Source organism: Nyctibius grandis, chromosome 4 (assembly GCF_013368605.1).
Source record: "Nyctibius grandis isolate bNycGra1 chromosome 4, bNycGra1.pri, whole genome shotgun sequence".
Lineage (NCBI taxonomy): Eukaryota > Metazoa > Chordata > Aves > Nyctibiiformes > Nyctibiidae > Nyctibius > Nyctibius grandis.
This window is the reverse complement of record NC_090661.1, coordinates 63,794,233-63,814,847: the sequence shown is the minus strand read 5'-3', so window position 1 is coordinate 63,814,847 and position 20,615 is coordinate 63,794,233. Positions and strand designations below refer to the sequence as shown.

The 20,615-nt window shown below is 47.8% G+C and overlaps 1 protein-coding gene across 11 annotated transcripts in view; it reads right to left on the bottom strand.

The window, feature by feature from the left end:
• INF2 (inverted formin 2) overlaps positions 1–20,615 on the bottom strand; it is a 47,121-nt gene that overhangs the window by 8,598 nt on the left and 17,908 nt on the right. For 4 of the 11 annotated variants that reach the window (XM_068397857.1, XM_068397859.1, XM_068397861.1 and 1 more), the window contains exons 2-21: positions 18,970–19,378; positions 16,987–17,102; positions 16,287–16,446; positions 15,033–15,066; positions 13,825–13,966; positions 13,580–13,721; positions 12,084–13,046; positions 10,709–10,854; positions 10,561–10,622; positions 9,834–9,936; positions 9,665–9,750; positions 9,027–9,127; positions 7,630–7,700; positions 7,405–7,512; positions 6,335–6,405; positions 5,576–5,696; positions 4,844–5,008; positions 4,035–4,137; positions 2,485–2,643; positions 696–1,460 (exon numbers count right to left, since the gene is read on the bottom strand). In XM_068397857.1, the coding sequence (XP_068253958.1) occupies positions 696–1,460; positions 2,485–2,643; positions 4,035–4,137; positions 4,844–5,008; positions 5,576–5,696; positions 6,335–6,405; positions 7,405–7,512; positions 7,630–7,700; positions 9,027–9,127; positions 9,665–9,750; positions 9,834–9,936; positions 10,561–10,622; positions 10,709–10,854; positions 12,084–13,046; positions 13,580–13,721; positions 13,825–13,966; positions 15,033–15,066; positions 16,287–16,446; positions 16,987–17,102; positions 18,970–19,366 (4,015 nt within the window). In that variant the 5' untranslated portion in view covers positions 19,367–19,378. Of the gene's footprint in view, positions 1–695; positions 1,461–2,484; positions 2,644–4,034; positions 4,138–4,843; positions 5,009–5,575; positions 5,697–6,323; positions 6,900–7,404; positions 7,513–7,629; positions 7,701–9,026; positions 9,128–9,664; positions 9,751–9,833; positions 9,937–10,560; positions 10,623–10,708; positions 10,855–12,083; positions 13,047–13,579; positions 13,722–13,824; positions 13,967–15,028; positions 15,067–16,286; positions 16,447–16,986; positions 17,103–18,969; positions 19,379–20,615 lie in introns of those variants that run through there. The other 7 variants (XM_068397863.1, XM_068397864.1, XM_068397862.1 and 4 more) reach the window with 7 other exon arrangements.

The following is a 20,615-nucleotide window of genomic DNA, read 5'->3' as shown; positions in this document are numbered from 1 at the left end:
GGGGGGGCCCCACGCCTCTGGCACCCAAGCTCTCTCCCAGCACCAGCAGGGCAGCCCAGTGAGAGGGACCGATTTGGCTGGCCAAATAAGATCCGTAGCACAAGCATCAGCAAGATGCTCTTTTTTTAATTGTTGGCTTTCTCTCCTCCCTCTGCAGCGATGGCTTGAGGGCCTGATGTTCAGGAGCCACCTGAAGTACCCCTGGGGCAGGTTTTAAAGTCACTGCAGGCAAAGTGCTCTTGCAACGAGGCTTAGGAGAGGAAAAACCAAACAACCCCACGGCAGCGCCAACGTTGCTGGTTTTATGTGTTTATAAGTAGTTGAGAGGGGGCGATCGCTGATTAAGTACCCAGTATTAACTGCTCTTAATCACTGCTCTGGAGTCTAATGGAGCTCTTGTTTGCACATAACCATGCCTTGTAGCTGTCTTTAGCACACTTGACAAGATGTGCTTATTGCCATCTTTACTGCGGATGTGTAATGGGCTTTTTAATTATTGATTCATCATTACCCCTTTATAAACTACTTATAAATGTCAAGAGAATGAACAATGCTTGTGTTTTTCTTTTTAAATCTCTTTCAGGTTTAAAAAATAACAGCTCCATGAAAGTGTGGCTCTAGGGGCAAGGGGCATTGGACCTCAAAGCCTCCCCAGTTTAATTCAGTCCCCGAGGGCTATATATGAAATAGGCTACCTGAGTAGCTTTTGTTGTGCCTCTTCTTCTTCCTCCGTTTCCCAGATGGCCTCTGCTTTTCCCTGTCGGTGTGAGTTTGCCCTGCGGGGAGCGTTGCCGAACAAGAGGAGTCGGTGGCTGGCTCCTCCGAGAAGGACTTCTCCTGAGAGGTGTCCAAGAGCGAGTCTGTACCAGGGTCTTCATTTTCCTTTGCCATCTCTTTTGACTCTGCCTGATGAGCCTCATGGCAGGGAGTGGACTGAGCGCTGCCAGGGTCGACCCCGGTCTTGCTTAGCTGGGTTTCTGGCTCCTGTGCCAGCCTGTAGCCTTCTGAGCCATCAGCTGGGCACTCCTTGTCCTGGCCTTCTGAGATGGACCCATTGAGTTGGTCTCTCAGAGTAGTATCTGAACTGCTGCTTGCAAACCTTATCCCCATGCCTATGTTAGCAGCAGAAAAGGCAATGGAGCCATTCTTCGTGCTTGGCTGGAGGCTTGCCCAGCCATCTGCCTGCTCCATCCCAGCACCCGGCATGGGCTGACTGGCCCCATCAGCTTCCACCAAGCTTACCGAGGGGCTTTCCATCCGGGACTCTGGTGGCAAGTTTCCTCCAGCATTGTTTTTAGATAATGCCTGGTTTGAAGCTGAGGCATTTGTAACACCTCCACCCATCTCCATCAGGGCAGTGGTTGAGGGGGAAGTGCTTTCTGAGGGATGATCATCATTGTTTTGCTTGGTCTTATCATCAGTCTGCTTTCCTGCTGCTTGTGTGTCTTTAATGTTCTTTCCTTTAAACAAAAAACATGCAATCAGCCACAGCTGCAGAGTTGCACCTGGGATCAACCAAGGTGTTTCTGCCACTGGGAGAGGGTACAAGCAAGCAGCTGCCTCTGGAGGCTGCACTGACCCTAAAGCAGCTATGCAGAGGCAGCACTGTTTTATCCTCCCTATACCTCCCCTCCTTATACTCCCTGTGGTCACCCCATTTGGACTCCAAGGTTCCAGCTCGGCAAAGCCCCTGCTCTGTTTTCAGCAGGTGTTTATGTGTCTTTGCTGCCAACCGTCTGATTTCCATGGAAGCCCCCGGACATGCAAGGATGCCTGAAAGCCTATGGCAGAAAGAGGGAACCTGCCTGCGAGGTCCTGAACCAGGTGGGACTGATGGCTTGGCTGCATGAGGGCTTCAAAACTGCCCATCAGCCAGCCTAATCCTGCCCTTGCAAAGCAGGTTTAGGAGAGCCACAGTGCACAAGTCAGGCTCTATGGTAGGCCAATGTCCTTGGACTTATCTAATGTCCACGGACACCAAGGTCAAGTGACCAAAGAAAAGCTAAACCCATGGACTGTTTCCTAAAAAGCACCTAAAGGACTTGGGTCTTTCTGCAAATAGGGCTTTCTAATCTTTTTTTTAAGGGCTGCTTTAGACTCCCAAACGTAGTCTAAGACAGGGTGCAGCAGTCTCCAAGGCAGTGACAAGCTGTGCTGCTGAGACTTGACAGCACGGAGGGGACTGGTGTGGGGATGACAGTAGTGCTCCATCAGCACAGTACTGTGGCTGAACCATGGGCCGTGCCTCTCAGAGGGTTTATCAGCACGGGTGCAAGGCCATGCTGTTCCAAATTGCTCATAATTCCGGGGCAGACCTGGCTGGCAAAAGTTCAGGGCTCTCTGCTCCTCTTCTCCACAGCACTGGCTGCAGAGTCCTTAAATAAAACGCCCCAAATGCAAACGTGAAGGCTTCTTGCTTGTGTGCTTGGCTCAGGGGCAGATGGGAATGAATAGCTGCAGGTACAGTCGGGTCTGTGTCCTTACCAGACTGGCTCTCCTCCGGACTCTCCACAGGTGAGGTTTTAGGAATTGCATCTGACTCGTGTCTGTTCTTTGTCTTTCTCAGCGTGAACCCTTTCCTTATGTCGGCCAGCAGCGCATCGATGACACACACCTCCTCCTGCTTCAGCACCCCCTTCTTAACTGGGATACAGAGAGAGAGATGGGGGTGTCACATCTGCCCACGAGATGGGGCAGAAGGACACTTTGCAGTGATGCTATTGTTGGGGCAGGTACTGCTGTCCCTGTACAAGCAACCACTGAGCGAATGTGTTGCATTTTTTACTGCTGTCCAAAAGTACATCTGTCCTAAGGTATTGAGCTTAGGATCAATACCTTGATCCTAATATCCTTTTAGGATCTGGAGCACAAGTGTGATGAGGAGCAGCTGAGGGAGCTGGGAGTGTTTAGCCTGGAGAAAAGGAGGCTGAAGGGAGACCTTATCGCTCTCTACAACTACCTGAAAGGAGGGTGTAGTGAGGTGGGGGTCGGTCTCTTCTCCCAAGTAACAAGTGATAGGACAAGAGGAAACGGCCTCAAGTTGTGCCAGAGGAGGTTTAGACTGGATATCAGGAACAATTTCTTCACCAAAAGGGTTGTCAAGCACTGGAACAGGCTGCCCAGGGAAGTGGTGGGATCACCATCCCTGGAGGGATTTAAAAGCCGTGGAGATGTGGTGCTGAGGGACATGGTTTAGTGGTGGGCTTGGCAGTGCTGGGTTAACAGTTGGACTCGATGATCTTAAAGGTCCTTTCCAACCAAAATGATTCTGTGATTCTGTGAAAGCAAGACACCGGTGCCAGGCCTGGGAGCAGCCCGTGCTCCATGCCCCTGCAGCAGCGTGTCCTGGCTGAAGTCAAAGGGTTTACCCCAAAGCCTGGGTACTACAGGCTGGCACAAGTGGCACCAGCTCTGCCCGTCCTTGGGCCTGGCTGTACCATGACCTTGAAACGCCTCCTCTTTGCTATTCGTGTTGGTGGGGGCCTTTTTTGGGGGGAAGGGCGGGAGGTATGGAGGGAAAATGATCATGATTTTTCTTTCCTCTCAGCTTCTTCCAATTGTACTTTTCTGATGTGCTTTTTTATTTCATCCACAGAAAGGTGGATTTATGTTATCTGTAAGATTTTTGGGATGTCTGTAGTCTGTGGTAAACAGAGACTATTCAAGTGTATATGGGGATTTCGAGGTGGGGGAGAAGTCAAATGTTTCTTGTTAGATTTGGGATTCAAAAGTTATGTTTAGAAACTGAAAAAGTTCACTGAAATGTTTCAATTTGATTTTTTTTTCTCTGCTGTTCAGTCAGCAAGCCTAAAATTAACTTCTCTGCCCAGCTGCAACTGTGAAAAGTCAATTCTCAGCTATGGCTGCAAAAGACACCTAAAAGCCTTTAGTCATCCGGCACCTGGAAACCTACAAAATAAATTACCACTACTGGTCCATTAAAGCAGGACCAGCAAAGCGCTCCTGTCGGCTCTCCCAGCCAATTTGGGATCACCAGTCCATCTCTCTGTTTTTAAGCCCTTTCAGATACTCACTGACTTTTCCGTTTTCTCCCTTCTGTCTCTTCCACTCTTCCTCTTCCAGCTGTTTCTTCCTTTTCTCTGCTTTGGCAGCCTGCTCCTTTCTGTCCTTGTTTTCCTGCAGTGAGATAACAGGGACATAAGAAGGTTGGCTAAACATCTGCTAGAAAAGTCAATGAAGAGAAAGATGATCTGCAGATGGTTGCAAAGGAGGAAGAGAAATTCTGGCCTTATCTTGTGCAATAAATAAAATGGGCATGCGGAATAAGGGCTGTCTTGCCAAGAGGGTGAGAGGCAGACCGCTGGCTGGGCCAGGACTCTGCCACATCCCAGTAGGAGGTGGCAGCAGTGATCTGCCTAACACAGCTACCCACCAGTGTGCAGATCTGCCTGACCTTTAGCTGAGGCAAAAGTGGAAGGTACTAAAGCCGTGATTTCCTCCAAACCGGTGGCTTTTTTTACTATACATCCCCTTTCTGAGTCTGTTTGCTCAGGTTGGAGCAACGGGTTAAGTTTTCTAAGCCCCTTCCCCTAAAGCTTATGCACTTGACTCCAAAGCATCTTTGTGACTCTGAAGCTAAAGCTGCACCAAAATCACACATCACCAGGGTCCGGGCCAGGCCAGGAGCACCAGCACTGCATGACGATGCAGTGGAGCAGGGATCAGACATGCCTTCCCCAGGTGACCTCAAGCCAAGTGCTGAAAGTGCGTAATCAGCACCTTCCCCCCACCAGATTTGGGTGCCTGTCCCATCCCTGCTCTGTCAGAGCAGAGGCATGCACCAGTACTAAGGCTGCTCAGCATCATCTGCACGGATGCCAACCTTCAGGGCTCGGATGAAGAGATCTCTGAAGGTCTTCATGGTACTAAATATGTCCTCTAAGGACAGCTTGCTTGGGTCTTCACAGAGATAATTTGCAAGTTCTTCTCTCTTCCTTTCAATGGTTTCAAATTCTTCTTCCAGCTTTCTGGAGGCATCAATGCTATCCTGAAATGCATTTAATATACACAGTAAAACACCATCCAGAGGACAATGAGTGAAGTGCACTTAAAGCAAAAAGGATGTAAACGTAGGAGCTTGGAGTAGGATGCTGGGCCCCGGCTTTTAACTGCAGCAGAGCTTATAAGGTGGGAAGAAAATAAGATTTGCAGATGATCTTTGCTCCTGGCAACTGTGCTGTGCCAGTTCACAGGGGTGGCTTGAGCAAGACATGGATAGCTCAATGCAAAGCTTAATCCCAAGAGAAGGTGTTTACTCTGATGATCCACACAGAGGGTGAACATCTTCACTCAAAAGGAGGAGTCACACAACAGAGAGAGCAGTCAGGGCAGGGGCCTGAAGAAATGGCCTCACCAAAGGTATCTAGGTTTGGGGTGGAGGTGGCAAATGAACACTGATAGGTTGTGTGGCATCACAGCCTATCACCAAATCTGAGAGCAAGTCTTGTGGTGATATTTTCCACCTTCTCATGAGATTCCTTAGCTGCATATGTACCTTGCACTGCCTCTGTAAGTGCAATGTGGGAGATAGATACAAGGGAGCTCCATTACTGACCTGGATAGGTTTCTCATACTGTTGTTTCACATCATCGTTTGATGATAAGACCTTTCGCTGAAGCTCCAGCAGCTTCTTTAAATTGGCACTGGACTCCGTGCGTATAATATCAAGATTAATTCTGAAATCACACAGAACCCCCCTATTAGTTGACACTCCAGCATCCTGCGCTGACCAAAGAGCGGACAAGTCTGAGCTGGTGGTTCAGTTGTCCCTCTGCTTCCCACCACTTCACTGACCTGAAGCCTGAGCTCTGAACTCTCTATACGGTCTGAGCTCATGGAAAACAGCCTCCCTCCACAGCACTTATGAAAAGGCTGCCAGGTCTACCTACAACTTTGTGTATTGAGATTAATGCCCCCCCAAAAGTCCACCCATTCAAAGGGCTGTTCTCCACCCTCAGACCTCAGCATTAGCTCACTTTCCCTGGTTGAAGGCACTTCAGAAATGCTTCTGGGTAGTTGGCCTTCAGAAGCTCCTGCTACCACAAAGGCAGTGCAGATTTCAGAAGGGCCTTGGAGGCAGCATTAACTGAACGCTCTGCAAATTTCAGCCCTAAGTGTTGCCAGCTGTAGTAGAACTATTATATATTAAAGAGGTTTCAACTTTCATCAACCAAGTCTTTCGGTTATAATTAAATAAGATGCCATCTTGTTAATGTGCTCTACCAGCTGTGTGTGTCCTAATTTCTGGTACATTGTTGATGCGTATGGGATTTATTTTTGTTTTTAGTTTGAAGGAAGTGACACACAATTTTACCCTGCTGCTTTTGAAACATATTCAAGATCCTTTGGCAGTTCCAGTAGGTCCGTGTGGCTGTTTTCTACTTCCTAAAGCAGAAGAGAGAAAGAAGTGTTATTTGCTGTATGACAAGAGCTGAGAGGAACCTGGGGGGAAGAAACATGGGCAGACGTGCCCAGGAAGAATGACTACGCCATGTCTTGCTGCTGCCCCCGCCTCTGCAGTTTGCTTTGCCTCGCAGAGCTGTGGCATTCAAAACAAGATGGCACATTCAGAGAGGAAAGGCATTGCTCCTGGGCTATAAAAACATACAAGAGGGCTGAACGTTGAGAAATACTCATGGTTCAAAGCAAAGCTGACCTGCTGCTGAGCTCTTCTTCTACCCTCTTCTGAGACACGTACTCTTGGTCATGGGAGAAGGAGGTACGACTGTGGTTTGATGCAGTCTGACACTTCCTACAGTCCCAGGAGGGTATCAAAAGGGGATGAATCTTATTTGCATGATTTACTTTCATGGCTGTGGTTGCTGCAGCTACTGCCAGCTAAAGCGGGGCTTGAGCATTCATAACTGGAATGGAGGGACCTTGATGAATGAAGGTGGCAGAGCAGAACATGGAGGAAAAAGAAAAAAAAACCAGCAATGCAGGAAATAAGAAAGCCATAGGGGTTGCAGGGGAGCATGAAAAGCTCAAGCATAGTCTGGTGGAAAAGGGAGAGTCCGTGGAAAGGCAGAAGGGCTGAACGGGTGCAGACCAGCCAGGACAGCTTTGTTAGCCATGTGCTCTGTGTTTTGCAGCTGATGATGTGCAGGTTGCACAAAGACGAAAAAGGAAGTTCCAGCCATTGTGGGGAAAGATGCTGTGGGAGAGCAGAATAAGTCTTAAAATTAAGAGCTCCCTGAGTAGTGCCCACAAGCAGTGTCTGCCAGCCTAAGTGAATCAAACACTCCCAACTTGCGACACTCTGCGGCTAGCCAGGCAGGATACAAATACCAGTGTGTAGCATTAACTGAAAGTACAGTGGGAGAAATGGTTCATCTGTGATAAAATCCTCCCCCTTCCCTATCGCTCAGGACTTGGCAGTGGTACCTCCAGAATATGGTGGAGCAGCGTAATGCGGGTTTGGTTTGCTTTGGTTTCTGTTAGTTTGAGTAAAGTGCTGATTTTAAACCCATCGGCATCGCCCGTGTGACTTCCCTACAAGACAGAAAGAAAGCAGATGTAACTCCTGTGTCCATCCCAATTACAATCCTAAAGGAGATCATCCACATACTCTAATGACTGAGGGGAGGACAAGACAAAAGAAGTCCTTACATAGTTCAGAAAGTTTCCAACTTTGAGAATCAGTTGACAAAAGAGCGGCAGGCGATGACTGTTCAGAAGATCTGAAAAACATGAAGGACTTTTAAACAAAAGCCTCTGTTACACCAGACCATTTCCTAAACTGTACTGAAATTGAGATTCTGAATTTCACCAAATCAAATCTGATATTTCAGATTTGCAGCCCAATGGCCCAACCTGCAGAGAAACTGATTCTATATAGATTCAATTCCACGAGCTGGGCTTAATACAGGTTTTTGTGACTTATGTTTCTTTCTTTCTTTCCATCTGGTCTCTCATTCCTAACAGAAAATAACCTGGAGTTGGACCCTACTCACTAACAGCCATTAACTCACTGTCTTCCTCGGAAGTACCTGATTTACCCTGGTGTGGGCGAGGGAAACTGGGCTGTAATTTTAATCTTGAAAACTCCATTCAGCCGTGCAGTGAAGCCAGATCTGACAGCCCTGCGATTACCTGCCAGCTGCTAAAACCAGACACGCTCGCTCCGTTCTTGGTCTCGCATGGTGGAGGTGATTATCAGGGCATGAAGGGTACAGTCCCTGTCCTTCCTTTTAAGATGGGGTGCTGCAGTGGTGTGCTTTCTGAAGCACTCAGCTTTGAGGCAGGAACAGCTCCAAAAGGACAACTGGGCTGCTGGGAAGACACTTTTTGGGGGAAGCTTCAATTTATCCCAGCAGGAGATAATGACAGCTGGAGAAACCTCCGGCAGGAGTTGGAGGAACTGGCTCTGTAGGACAGGCGGCACTTGGCAGTGCCAAGAGGAGCATCCTGCTCTCAGAGGAGTGGGACCTGAGGTTCCTGCTACAGGAAGCCAAAACCTACTGCATAATCTCTCCATGTACTCACAAAATTGGAGCATCAGCAATTTATAGCCCAAAATAACAAACTTTTTCTTCTGGTTCCATTTGTAGGCAGGGAAAAACTAAAGCATCACTACTTTCTGGGGGAAGTTTGGGGTGTGCTTTTCTGGCAGCAGAGAAAATTGCTGTGCAAAGCTCTTAACATGGCAAATAATGCTGGATGAATTAGCTGTACCAGGGCCAGCTCCTCTGTCTAAATTCAGCTCCTTTCAAAGGGCTGACAAGCTTCCAGTGCTTCACTGTAGAAAGTGTTTCAGAGGAATACAGCTGCTGCAGAAAGAGAGGTCTGAGGGTGAGGGAAAATGGTCTCCAGTCCTATTAAGGGCTCTGACCGTCAGCGGAGATACCGAAAGCTGCATCCCGTCTTCTGCAGCGAACCAGTGAATGGACCATGGTGGAGTTTTTTGGGGAGTGGGTAGACTTATTGCAGAGCTCTAGGTAGAGTTTTTTGGGGACTTACAGCTTTCTGTCATAAATAAGATCCAGAAATAAGGTCAGGTCATTTACCTTCGCAGGCTCTCCGGATGACTTCAGCTTTCGGCTGAATCATGTCCAGCACAACGGTGGTCTCTTCGCAGATCAGCATACATTCAATGCGCAGCTGGTAGCTAAGGACAGAGATTGATTCAAAGCTTAAAGGCACTGTGACCTTGGCCAGCACAGTGGCCCTCTTCCCACACCACCAGTAAGTCTGGCAACCCCACAACATGGCAGTCAACCACATCCACATCAAACCAGTGTTTGTGGCTTGTGGAGGGAGCTGCGGGCTGCTGCTTCCCTTGGGGACCAGTGGGGATGTAGTTTCTGCTGACACACTGCGATCAGCAACGAGAAGACTGACCACCGTGTGAGATATGGGTTCCCCCTTCTTGGCATTGCATTTGACACTGCCTTTCAGTAAGTTACGTGGCTTCCTTGAGCAGGTCTGGGCCAGCTTCTGCTACTTCAGAGGGAGAGGAGGTGCTGGAGCAGCAACAGCCCTTCCTCTGAGGGTAATGGGGAAAGGGATGGCTCTAAGGTGGAAGGGGGAATCCACCAGCTATATCCATCAGTATCTGTCTGTGAGGGTTCTATAAAGAAACTTAAACTTCCCAGAGGTAAACTCAGAAAAAGATTGGGCTGAAGTTCATGACCAACACCCTTACCTGGGAATCTGAAGGAGGAGAAGATAAAACTGATCTGCGTTTGCAAGCTTTGATTTCTCTTCTTTGAAGGCCTTCAGGTTTTCTATCTAATGAGAATAAAGAATCAAGACTGCAGGACTGCACTGCGTGTTCAGCTCTGTGAACTAAGGGTACCATATTTCCTCCTGACCTCGTGCTTTTCAGGCAGCAGCTTCAGCAACTGCTTCAGAACCTCAACATCGAACTTGGTCCGGTCCCCGTTCTGGACCATGGCAGTCACCTCTTCGTTGGAGCTGCAGGGAGGAGGAGCAGACTCAGCCACCACCCAAAGACCCCTCTTCCACAATCACATACTACTGAGACATGTATCTGTGCAAGCGCTCCATGCATTCCTTAGTGAGAGCCACAATAATCCGAAAGGAAAGGTATGTCCCTGGGATTAACTCAGAATCAGGACCTGGATCCCTGCTATGCCCCAGATTTTGTTTCTGGCCCTGGTCTAATAACTCAAGGCCAGATATCAATCCTGCAACTCAGATGACTGTCTCTGGGCATTTGATTACCTTAAAAAAGAAATTTCATTCTTAACTTCTCCACTGTCCCTGTTTTGAGGAGCGGTTTGACTTCCAGAGGTGTCTCACAGCCTAAGTCACCCTAAGAATTTGTGCCACAACTTTATCTGTAACATGGAGATGTAACACCTTTTTCACCTTACAGGGATGTTGTAGGTAAAAATGCAATTAAACCCCTAAACCCAGTATTTTAAAGACAGTATAGGAGAAACTGGGAAATGTTCAGATACTTCAGTAACACAGACCACCAAAGCACATTGGCTAAAACAGATTTCATGAGGACCTTCCAGATGCAAAACCTGCTCAAAGTTTTGTCAACTGTCACGAAAGCTGGCCATATCTTACCATTTAAATTGCTTCAAAAATATGTTCAAATTGAGACTTTTCTTGGAGTCCAAAAATGTGATCTTCATTAAAGAAAAAGAAGATATCTCGTATTAGATGAGCTGTCTGCAGTGATCTTTATGCGAAAGAACGAGAGGGATCTCCTCACCTCCTTCGGTTCTGCCTTCACTGGTGCGGCCGTTTTCTCCTTGGGGGTTGGTTGTGGAAAGCAAAACAGCTGCTCTATGCTTGTGTAATTAGGCTCTATAGTTTCCTCGCTGCTGCTGCTCACTGAAGCCCACATTGAGTGACTTTCTGAAAAGAGACAAAGTGTTCAGACTGGCTACAGGGACAGCTGAAAGCTCCTGGCTTTTGGGGCAATGTGAGTTGCTAGAAGGGACGCTTCTCAGAAGATGAATGAAATAAGAAAAGGCATATTAGTCCTGGACAAATACTAATCATTTGCAGGGAACAAGTCCCACCGGCAGGATCCAAAGGGCCTGAAGGGTAATTAACCCTGGTGCTTTACTCCAAGATGTGCTGGTAAGGGAATGCAGCACTGGGCATACAGAGGCCATACAGCCCTATCCCTCCCTATACAACTGCAATCTCCTCCACAGTAGGCAAACCAGATCAGCATGAGAAGGACCTCGGCCATTTCTTCCCTAGTCCCATGGCTGATGTTATTTTTGCTTCCTTGCGTGCTAGCTGAGGGATTGGCCACAACCTGGACATTTTCTGACTGTGACCTTCCACTGTTTTTCATTGTATAATTGAGGTTCCTTGTATAATGCTGGCTATAGGACTGCTTGAATTAATTCCCACTGCACTTTCTTAAACATCTTTTTTTTTAAAAAAAACCCCACATCACCCAAACGTGCCTGTAGAAGTCTCTACTGAAGTAATCCCAATAATTAACTGCTCTTGTGATTGAAAACATGCCTTATTTAGACTTCACCTATGCAAACTTCCATGCAGTGGATGCCTTGCTTGTCTAGGACAAAGCCGACCTTGCCTGTCCTGGCTTCTTCTCACATTTCATGCTCCTCTTTGGATCCACTAGGAGAGGGAAATGTGACCCAAAAATCGAGACAAGTCAATGATTCTCACGGCTCTCCAGTTCCTTCAATGTCCTTCTCAAACTGTGATGTGATCCTTACCTGCACTCTTACTCATGACTTTAATATACCCAAATGCAAGTACAGATGAACTGGGGAACCCAGATCAGAGCCTGTTGAGAACTCAAGCCTAAGGCACGTCACGGTGGATTAGGGAAATATTCCCATCCCTCCCCCTTCTTTAAATTCAAAGGATTTTAGTTATAAACAAGCTATTCCAGACTACTGATTTAGTTGGAATGGTTATTACATTATAATAGTGGTTTCAAGCTACTTTTATTTATTTAAGCTCTGCATGTCAGACGTAATGGAAATCAGGGAAGTTCTGTATCTATGGAGTCAACCACATTTGACAAACTCAAAGATAGTGTTTTCTCCCTTGAATCACCCCTGAAGCAGCAGTGACTTTATGACAGAAGCACGCACCTCTCACCACGTTGGAGGGCAGCTTCTGCCAGTTCAGCTTCTTCATTCTCAACGTTGGCGTCTTCACTGTCTTGCGGGGAGGCCTGCCCGAGCCAAGAGGGCAGCTGAACTGGGAGGCCACCACGGCTTCTATATGATCTTCTGCCATGCCAGGCAGGAGGGGTGGAGGGGGAGGGATGCCACACATGCCGGGCAATGGAGGTGGAGGGGGCGGGATGCCACCCATGCCGGGCAATGGGGGTGGAGGGGGCAGGATGCCACCCATGCCGGACAATGGAGGTAGAGGGGGCGGGATGCCACCCATGCCAGGCAATGGGGGTGGGGGTGGAGGGATGCCCACCATGCCGGGCAACGGGGGTGGAGGGGGTGGGATGCCACCCATGCCAGGCAAAGGGGGTGGAGGAGGAGGGATGCCTCCCATGCCAGGTAATGGGGGTGGAGGAGGTGGGATGCCCACCATACCAGGTAATGGGGGTGGAGGGGGTGGGATGCCCACCATACCAGGCAATGGGGGCGGAGGTGGGGGGATACCCCCTATGCTGGGCAATGGGGGTGGGGGTGGAGGGGTGCCAGGGAGTGGAGGGGCTGGAGGCGCATTCATCATGGGCGACGTGGGGGTCACAGCCGCTGTGCCAGAGGGTGGAGGTGGTGGGGGTGGAGGTGCCGGGGAGGAAGCAGCATTGGGTGGAGGGTTAGATGTCTCTGGTGAAGCAGAGCAGGCTGTGAGCTGGGAGGATGAGATCTTCTTTTCATTGGCAGGTGGCCCTGAGGGAGTTGCTGGTGCTTTGGAGGGGTTTGATAATCCCACTGGGCTCTGAGCTGCACATGCACATAGTTCTATCTCAGCCTGTATGCCTCCATTCGCACTCCCGGACAGACGTTTTTCAGCTCGCTTTTGCTTGTTTGGATGTTTCTTGATTGATAGCAGCCTCTCGATGACTTCTTCAACTGTGTTCCCTTGGACTAGAGAAACGATTCGGGGTCAGAGAAGAGGATGGGGTCCAAAGGTTGGTTCATGCTATTCAACCCTCACCAAGCAGCAGATCTGGAGCCACAGAGCCCACTCCCTGGTGTCACTTTACACAACTGCACTTTTAGCTTCCAGACGATTTCCTTCCCATGGTCCTGGCCCACAAACACTGTTCTGAGCATGCCTGCCAGCAAGACTAGCCAGCACCAGCAGCAGGATTCTAACGAGGACAGATTCCCACTGACTCCCATGACCCAAAGCTCAGGGCTTAATCATCAAAGCAAGACCGTGAATCCCCAAGCCTGCTGCTAAACACGGCCAGCTCTCACTGGCATCCACATGGCTGGGGCTTCGCATCAAGGCTTGACCCTATGCCAGAGGTGTAGCTTTGTTGCAGCTTCTGTTCAGCTCTTAGCAAGTCCCATAGATTATTTCCTGTGCATTTGGGAAGGACTTTTGTGAGCAGTGGGTGGGACAAGGGAAAACAAGAGGAGAGTGCAAGGCTGGATGGATATGTCATTCTTACTGTCATTTGCCAGTAACAGGGCTCTGTTCACTACTGCGTCCAAGGACTCCCACAGCAGGAGGCTGGAGTGATGAGATGGTTCCAAGTGCAGCAGGCTCTGGAGGATGGACAGCAGCTGGACGGAGACCGGAGAGCGGCTCACCTGGAAGACAGGGAAGCTTTCCATCACAGCAAGGCTGGTTCCAAGGAAAGTGTGTAAACTTTGCCATTGCATGACTTCGCACCCCATAGGAGGGCCTACTTACTTTATTGAAGAGAGATGAAAAGACCTCATGATGATCGTTCATGTTTACCCCATCACATATCTTTAATAATTCCTCATCATCTTCTACCTTGAACTCCTCAAATGTATCACACTGGATAAGCAGATCCTCCTCCTCTATGTCTCTGCAATATTACAGCATTCATTTTCACTGGAGAGCCCTTCACTGCTTTTCAGATGATTGTTTTTGCTTAAATAGCTTTTATCTCTTTGCCACTCAGACTCAGCCAGTTGGTGTTGAGAGTACCCAACTCTACCTTATTTATAAATTACCAAATGCCATCAGTATTGAACTTTCTTGAACTGAATATGACTGTTTTTACAGTCAACACATACAAATGAATTGGACTTTTCATGGCATAACCTGGCCCAGTGTATGCTATGTATGGACTTCTCCTTGGAGTGGTAACAGCAGAGTGGCATTTGCACCTTTTTGAAACTGGGCCACCTTCTCTTTTTTTTTGAAGTCAAGGCAAGTTGAAAATATTCGAGTGACGTTTCTGTTTGAAAAACGTCCTTCTCTGTTTCTCAAAATTGGATTAAAAAACGCCCAAACACTCTAAAGCCAACTTTTTCAGCACTCTCGAGACCACTCAGTGCAGGAAATCTACCCTTGCTAGTTGGCACTATTGAAAGATCTTCTCTTCCCTAATTTTTATGGGGTTGGATGGAGCAATTCCAGTTACATGGATAACTGCAACTCACATATAGTGCATTCTAGAATTTATCATGCCTGTTTCTGACATAATATAATTTTTAAAATAAGAAACTGTGAAGACATGCATGTCCAGATATGCATTAGTAAATTGTTTTATCTGGATGCTTCTGGGACCAACACCAGCAGTGAAGGGGTTTTGAAGCAAGCTGCTCAGTGAGCCCACAGCATCACTTCAGGCTCAGTCTGAAACACAGCCTCAACGAGGATGTCACTGAGCCTTGCTTCATCTGTGCCCAGAGCCTCTGTCAATGCCATCTGTGACAACAGCTGTCCCCGTGACACTGTGATTGGCAAGAGCATCTTAACACTGGCCTAATGTCTCCGGTTCCCATGTAACGAGTGCACACAAGCGTGGTCCGCTCTACCCAGGTACACTTCACTTCACACAACTGAAAGCTGGTAAGTATTAAGTTTCCACAGCTACATTACTGTGAATCTCATTTATGTAAGAAAATTTAAACAGGGATCCTTACCTTAGCTTGTCTAAAATATCCAACAGCTGAAGCCCTGGGAGAACAAAAAAATTGATATATTGGCATTATGATCTACTTGGCACTGATCTATTATGATCTGTATATAAAGTTATGCTCATAAACACTTTTTGCAGAGAAAAAAAGTGAAAATATCTTCAGATGGATCTGTCAAAGTGGGGAGGGTCATCTGGTAGATGAAGAGACCCACGGTACACATGTCTGCAGCTGTGTGAACCACTGCAGGATCCCCCTGGAGTTACTGAGGGACACAGGCACTTCTGGGGCATGATTCACCTCAGTCCAAATTAGACATCTAAAATCAGTCAGATGAACGGTGTGGTCAAATGTCCCTTGCTTTCCACAGAGAGAAATGGAGCCCAGGCTCACCAGCTCTGATGTGTGCATTATGTGAGGTGAATCACAGAATCACAAAACCACAGCATCACAAAATCACGGAATCAACTAGGTTGGAAGAGACCTCTGGGATCATTGAGTCCAACCTTTGACCTAACACCACTGTGTCAACTAGACCATAGCACTAAGTGCCACATCCAGTCTCTTCTTAAACACCTCCAGGGATGGTGACTCCACCACCTCCCTGGGTAGCCCATTCCAATGCCTAATAACCCTTTCCGTGAAAAAATTTTTCCTAATGTCTAACCTGAACCTCCCCTGGCACAGCTTGAGGCTATGTCCTCTAATCCTGTTGCTAGTTGCCTGGGAGAAGAGGCCGACCCCCACCCCGCTACAACCTCCTTTCAGGTAGTTGCAGAGAGCAATAAGGTCTCCCCTCAGCCTCCTTTTCTTCAGGCTAAACAATCCCAGTTCCCCCAGCCGCTCCTCATAGGTCATACGCTCCAGACCCTTCACCAGCTTCATTGCTCTCCTCTGGATTCGCTCCAGCACCTCAAGGTCTTTCTTGAAGTGAGGGGCCCAGAATGGGACACAGTACTCGAGGTGTGACCTCACAATTACTTCCCTAGGCCTGCTGGCCACACTATTCCTGATACAGGCCAGGATGCTGGTGGCCTTCTTTGCCACCTGGGCACACTGCTGGCTCATGTTCAGCCAGCTGTCCACCAATACCTTTTCAAGGTTGTTGAAAAGAATGGAGACAAAAAAAAGAAGGACTCTGCCTTTAATATTTTTGCAGTTTTGCTCCCCAGCCCTCTTTAGTCACTTTATGAATACAACTGCCCTGTGCTTGGCAACTGATTTTTTCCAGAGAAAGTTAGGTGCAACAAGCATCCTTACCTATGAACTCGTTTCTGATTTGTGTCCTTGTTCTTAGCTCTTCTTTCCCCAGTATGATGGCATTGATAGCACTCAGCAGTGTCACCATGTACGGCACGTTATCTGTGTTGGAGAGCTCGTTCATTATGACGCTGAATCGATACTGCTGGTTCTTCACACTCTGTTAAAAACATAAGTGATATTTCTGTTCAGAGAGTTCAGAAACGTCTACCACTTTGGTGCAGGCTCTTAGATATAATCAGCATCTTAAAATCTCTCAATTTATCCCATTGTGCACAAGACAGGTACCTACATTTAAAAGCAGCACTCCTCTGTCATGGAGCAGGGTCTGGTCAGCAGAGAAAGTCAGTGAAACTCCTCTTGGATCCCTTTATGCTTTCTGCTAACTGATGCACCTACTTGGGCTTGTGGCCAGTGAAACCCATGGATGTGGCACCATCTATTTTGCTAATCTTGTAGTGCTTTTCCTGCCAGAAAGGACCTTGTGGTTGGCAGTTGTCTGTCCAGACAAGTCAGAGAGCAGTACCATGGAATTCTACTGACTAGGCCAAGTTTCCAACAGATTTCACCCTGTAAATCCCTGACTCTCTTAGCAAAATGATGCAAAATGACCTTCATTCACAGCCCTTTTCTGTGGTACGTGGATCTACCTGCACAGATCAGAGCAGAGCAGTACCTCCTGCTGCAGCCCAACACTTGCCTTGTAATGGTCCAGGGCATCCAAAGCCAAAGCATGGCCATCTGATGAGTAAATGCACAGTGCAGCCAGGAGCTCAAATACTTGCTTTTTGACCATGACATTAGTCGTGTCAAGTGCTGGAGGAAAAACAAAACAAAATAAAAAAGGATTTATAATGACACATTAATGTGCTGAATCTCAGTGTCTTCTGCTACATGGCTTATGACCAGTGGTAGAAAAAAGACTGAAGGAGTGGACCCAGTACATGGACAATGGGAAGAAAAGTATCTCAACTTATATATATCCTATCCCAACAGCAATATGTGGTAGTAACTTCTAGTGGGAACAGTAAATGCTAGTTCAGGTACCTTATTGGCATTTTGGTGCTGCTTATAGTTCTTAATTTCTTTCACGTACCAGGGCATGCTGCAACAGCAGCCAAGATCTCAGCACTTGCAATCACACATTTTATTTCCCATTTTCACATATGGGTATTTTCTAGAACAGCAGATGAACCATTTTCCTCAATTAATGAGTCTTATTTTTAGTGCAGAAACACCCAATATGCATATCAAGTAGGCCAACTGTGCTAACTAGACCCCATGTATTCCCTTTTTTCCACTACTCTTCCTCTGTGGGCCCTGGGAGCTGGGAGGGAGTGGATTAGACCATCTTATTTTTCCTTTATTAGTTCACAAAGAAGCTCAACTGCTGAAAAGCCCACGGTGCCTCCCTGTTTTTCACAGAACAAAAATGCCAGCTTTATATTTCACACTGGTTAAGAAAACACAGGGTAGAGAGGAGGGAAAAGGACTTCAAAATTGAAGAGGGGCACAAGCTAGCTTTCAGACTAAATGCATTTTAAAGAGCTATTACTAAGGGTTTCTGGGCACAGCTGTGATCTCAGCTCTGTGGAATGGCACAGAAGTTACCCTTCCAGCACCACTATCATTAAGTGCTGTACAATAAGTCCTAGGAGATGCCCTGATGAGTTTCATACCTAATGACGAGCCAAGTGAATGGCAGGAGAAAGTGAGCAGTATTACCTACCATCCTCTAGAAGGAACAGATTGAGCAGCTCAGAGAACGGGCTCTCTTGAGTCTAAACCATGCCACTTTCCCTCCTCTTTACAGGCTACATGTCTCCAAGCCCTTTCAATTCCTCTCCCTCTGAACCCTTGAGGCTCAGAAAGACTAAACAGCAAATGTCTCCTGACAGCTGAAGGGTCGAGGCCTTCTCATGCCGGCATACAGCTAAGGCTGGGTTTATCCCTGGCTTCTCTGTGAACTATGAAGACATTTGTGTGGAAATGAGGCAATCTAAACAGCACTGAGTGGCAAAGGCAATGCCATTTCCAAGCAATATTGTTTTAAAGAAGAAAACAATCATCTCTTTCATTAATCAGTTGCGATCAACAACTTGCAAGAAGCCTGGTGCAGGGAAGGAGGATCATAGAATCATCATAGAATCATAGAACAGTTTGGGTTGGAAGGGACCTTAAAGATCATCTAGTTCCAACCCCCCTGCCATAGGCAGGGACACCTTTCCACTAGACCAGGTTGCTCAAAGCCCCATCCAACCTGGCCTTGAACACTGCCAGGGAGGGGGCATCCATAACTTCTCTGGGCAACCTGTTCCAGTGTCTCACCACCCTCACAGCAAAGAATTTCCTCCTAAGATCTAATCTAAATCCACCCTCTTTCAGTTTAAATCCGTTACTCCTCATCCAATCACTACATGCCCTTGTTAAAAGCCCCTCTCCAGCTTTTCTGTAGGTCCCTTCAGGTACTGGAAGGCTGCTATAAGGTCTCCCCAGAACCTTCTCTTCTCCCGGCTGAAGACCCCCAACTCTCCCAGCCTTTCTTCATAGGAGAGATGCTCCAGCCCTCTGATCATCTTCATGGCCCTCCTCTGGACTCTCTCCAACATAAGCAACAGGATAAGCAACAGAAAAGTCCCCCCCTGCCACATGTGATGGGTAAAGCAGGAAGATGTCTTCTCACCTTGGAAGAGTTTTCTGACATAGCCTTCGTTGCTCACAATGTATTCGATGCCTTTGTGGGAGTTCATCACTGCTCGCACACAGTTAATGCAGGTGAGCTGAAGCAAAGCATCAGAAATCCTGGCCACTCCTCGCCCAGACAGCCTGTCCAGGGCCTCCAGGAGCAGGTCCAGCCCGCACAGCTCCAGGAACTGGACCATCCAGGCATCATCACTGTTCTCCAGCCGCTTCTTCAGCCCGGAGTAGTTCACCACTGATGGCATTTGCAGGAGACGGATGCACAGCTCTGGCTCTGCATTTTCCAGGTTGGCCTCTGACTGGTCGGTCTCCTGGGGTCCAAGTTTCTCCTTCAGGGCAGCCCATTTCTTGTGGGCACCTTCCTTTTTGATTGACATCATGAGCGGTTTGTCCTGAAAGGAAAAGAAAAGACAAAGTGAGAAGTTTGTCTGGACTGAACAACAACCCTCCAGCAGCCCTGTTTTTTCTCCTAGTGATCGGGATGTAAAGCTCAACTGCAGCAGGTTCTCAGCTCTCCAGCATGCAGGGCACACACTGGAACCAGTCCTCGTTGAAGAAACTCAATATATCCCCTCCTTAACCACACACATTACATTCAGGCCCTGAAAACTCTGTAGAGAGACTCTTAGCACATCTAAGCCAGCAAATACATCTTTAAAATAGCCAATTTACCTCAGTCAATAGCCACTACCTATTTTCATGCAGCGAAAGGATAAGGCTGGAAGCGGCATTATCAGCTCTGAACTCTTTATACCCATTAAACCACTTTAAAATCTCACTGTGCTGGAGAGGCTGTGAAGTTTCTAAGCATTTGTAATGGGATGGAGAAGTCATTTTGAGCCTATCCTGCTCATAAGAGCATCCAATTACCCTTTTATTTTTTGCTTTTGTTTCTTTTGACTGATGTGGAGGTTAGTTTTATAGCACTCACTTAATCTCTTCCTGTCTGCTGTAATAGCAAAGATGTTTGCAAAATGTGGTGCTTGTGCGTGCTAATGTGAGAGCCTGACAGGTTGCAAGCAGAGGGATGGCAGCGGGAGGCTATGAAAACACCAGTGTGTCTTTGGGAGATGGGGAGCATCTCATCAAGGCCCATCTCCCTGGAGGACACGGCCCGTCTCAGCCATGCTGTTAGCAGCAAGGAGGGTGAGGAGCTGATTCAGTACAGAGAAATAGCAAAGCCAAGTCTAATTAACCCTTGGTGCCAAATTTTATGTTTTAGGCAGGATCCTTATTTTTCAGACCCGCAGTGATTAAGTTACACAAGTCCTTTTCAAAGCTGACTGCAATTATTTTAAAGCTGAATTGCTCCCAGAGAGGACAATTGTCCCACGGGAGGGGAACAAACCTGGGGCTGGCTTCTGGAGCCAAAGCCAGCTGCTAACGCTGCCTCCCCTCCCTGCTGTGCCACTGGAACCTCTGCTTCCCTGGGCTGTGAGCCTGCAGAGAGCCTGAAATAACCTGGGGGCCAGTTAGCCCCCAAAACCCAGCACCTGGGGGATTGAAGGGATTATAGGAGAGCCTTGCTCTCCCTTACCAGCTCCAGCATAAGGGTTTCTAGCCCTGCAGCATGTAGGGAAAGGGCTTGAAAAATCTAAACTGAAAGTCTCCGAAAGGTTGTATTTTTCA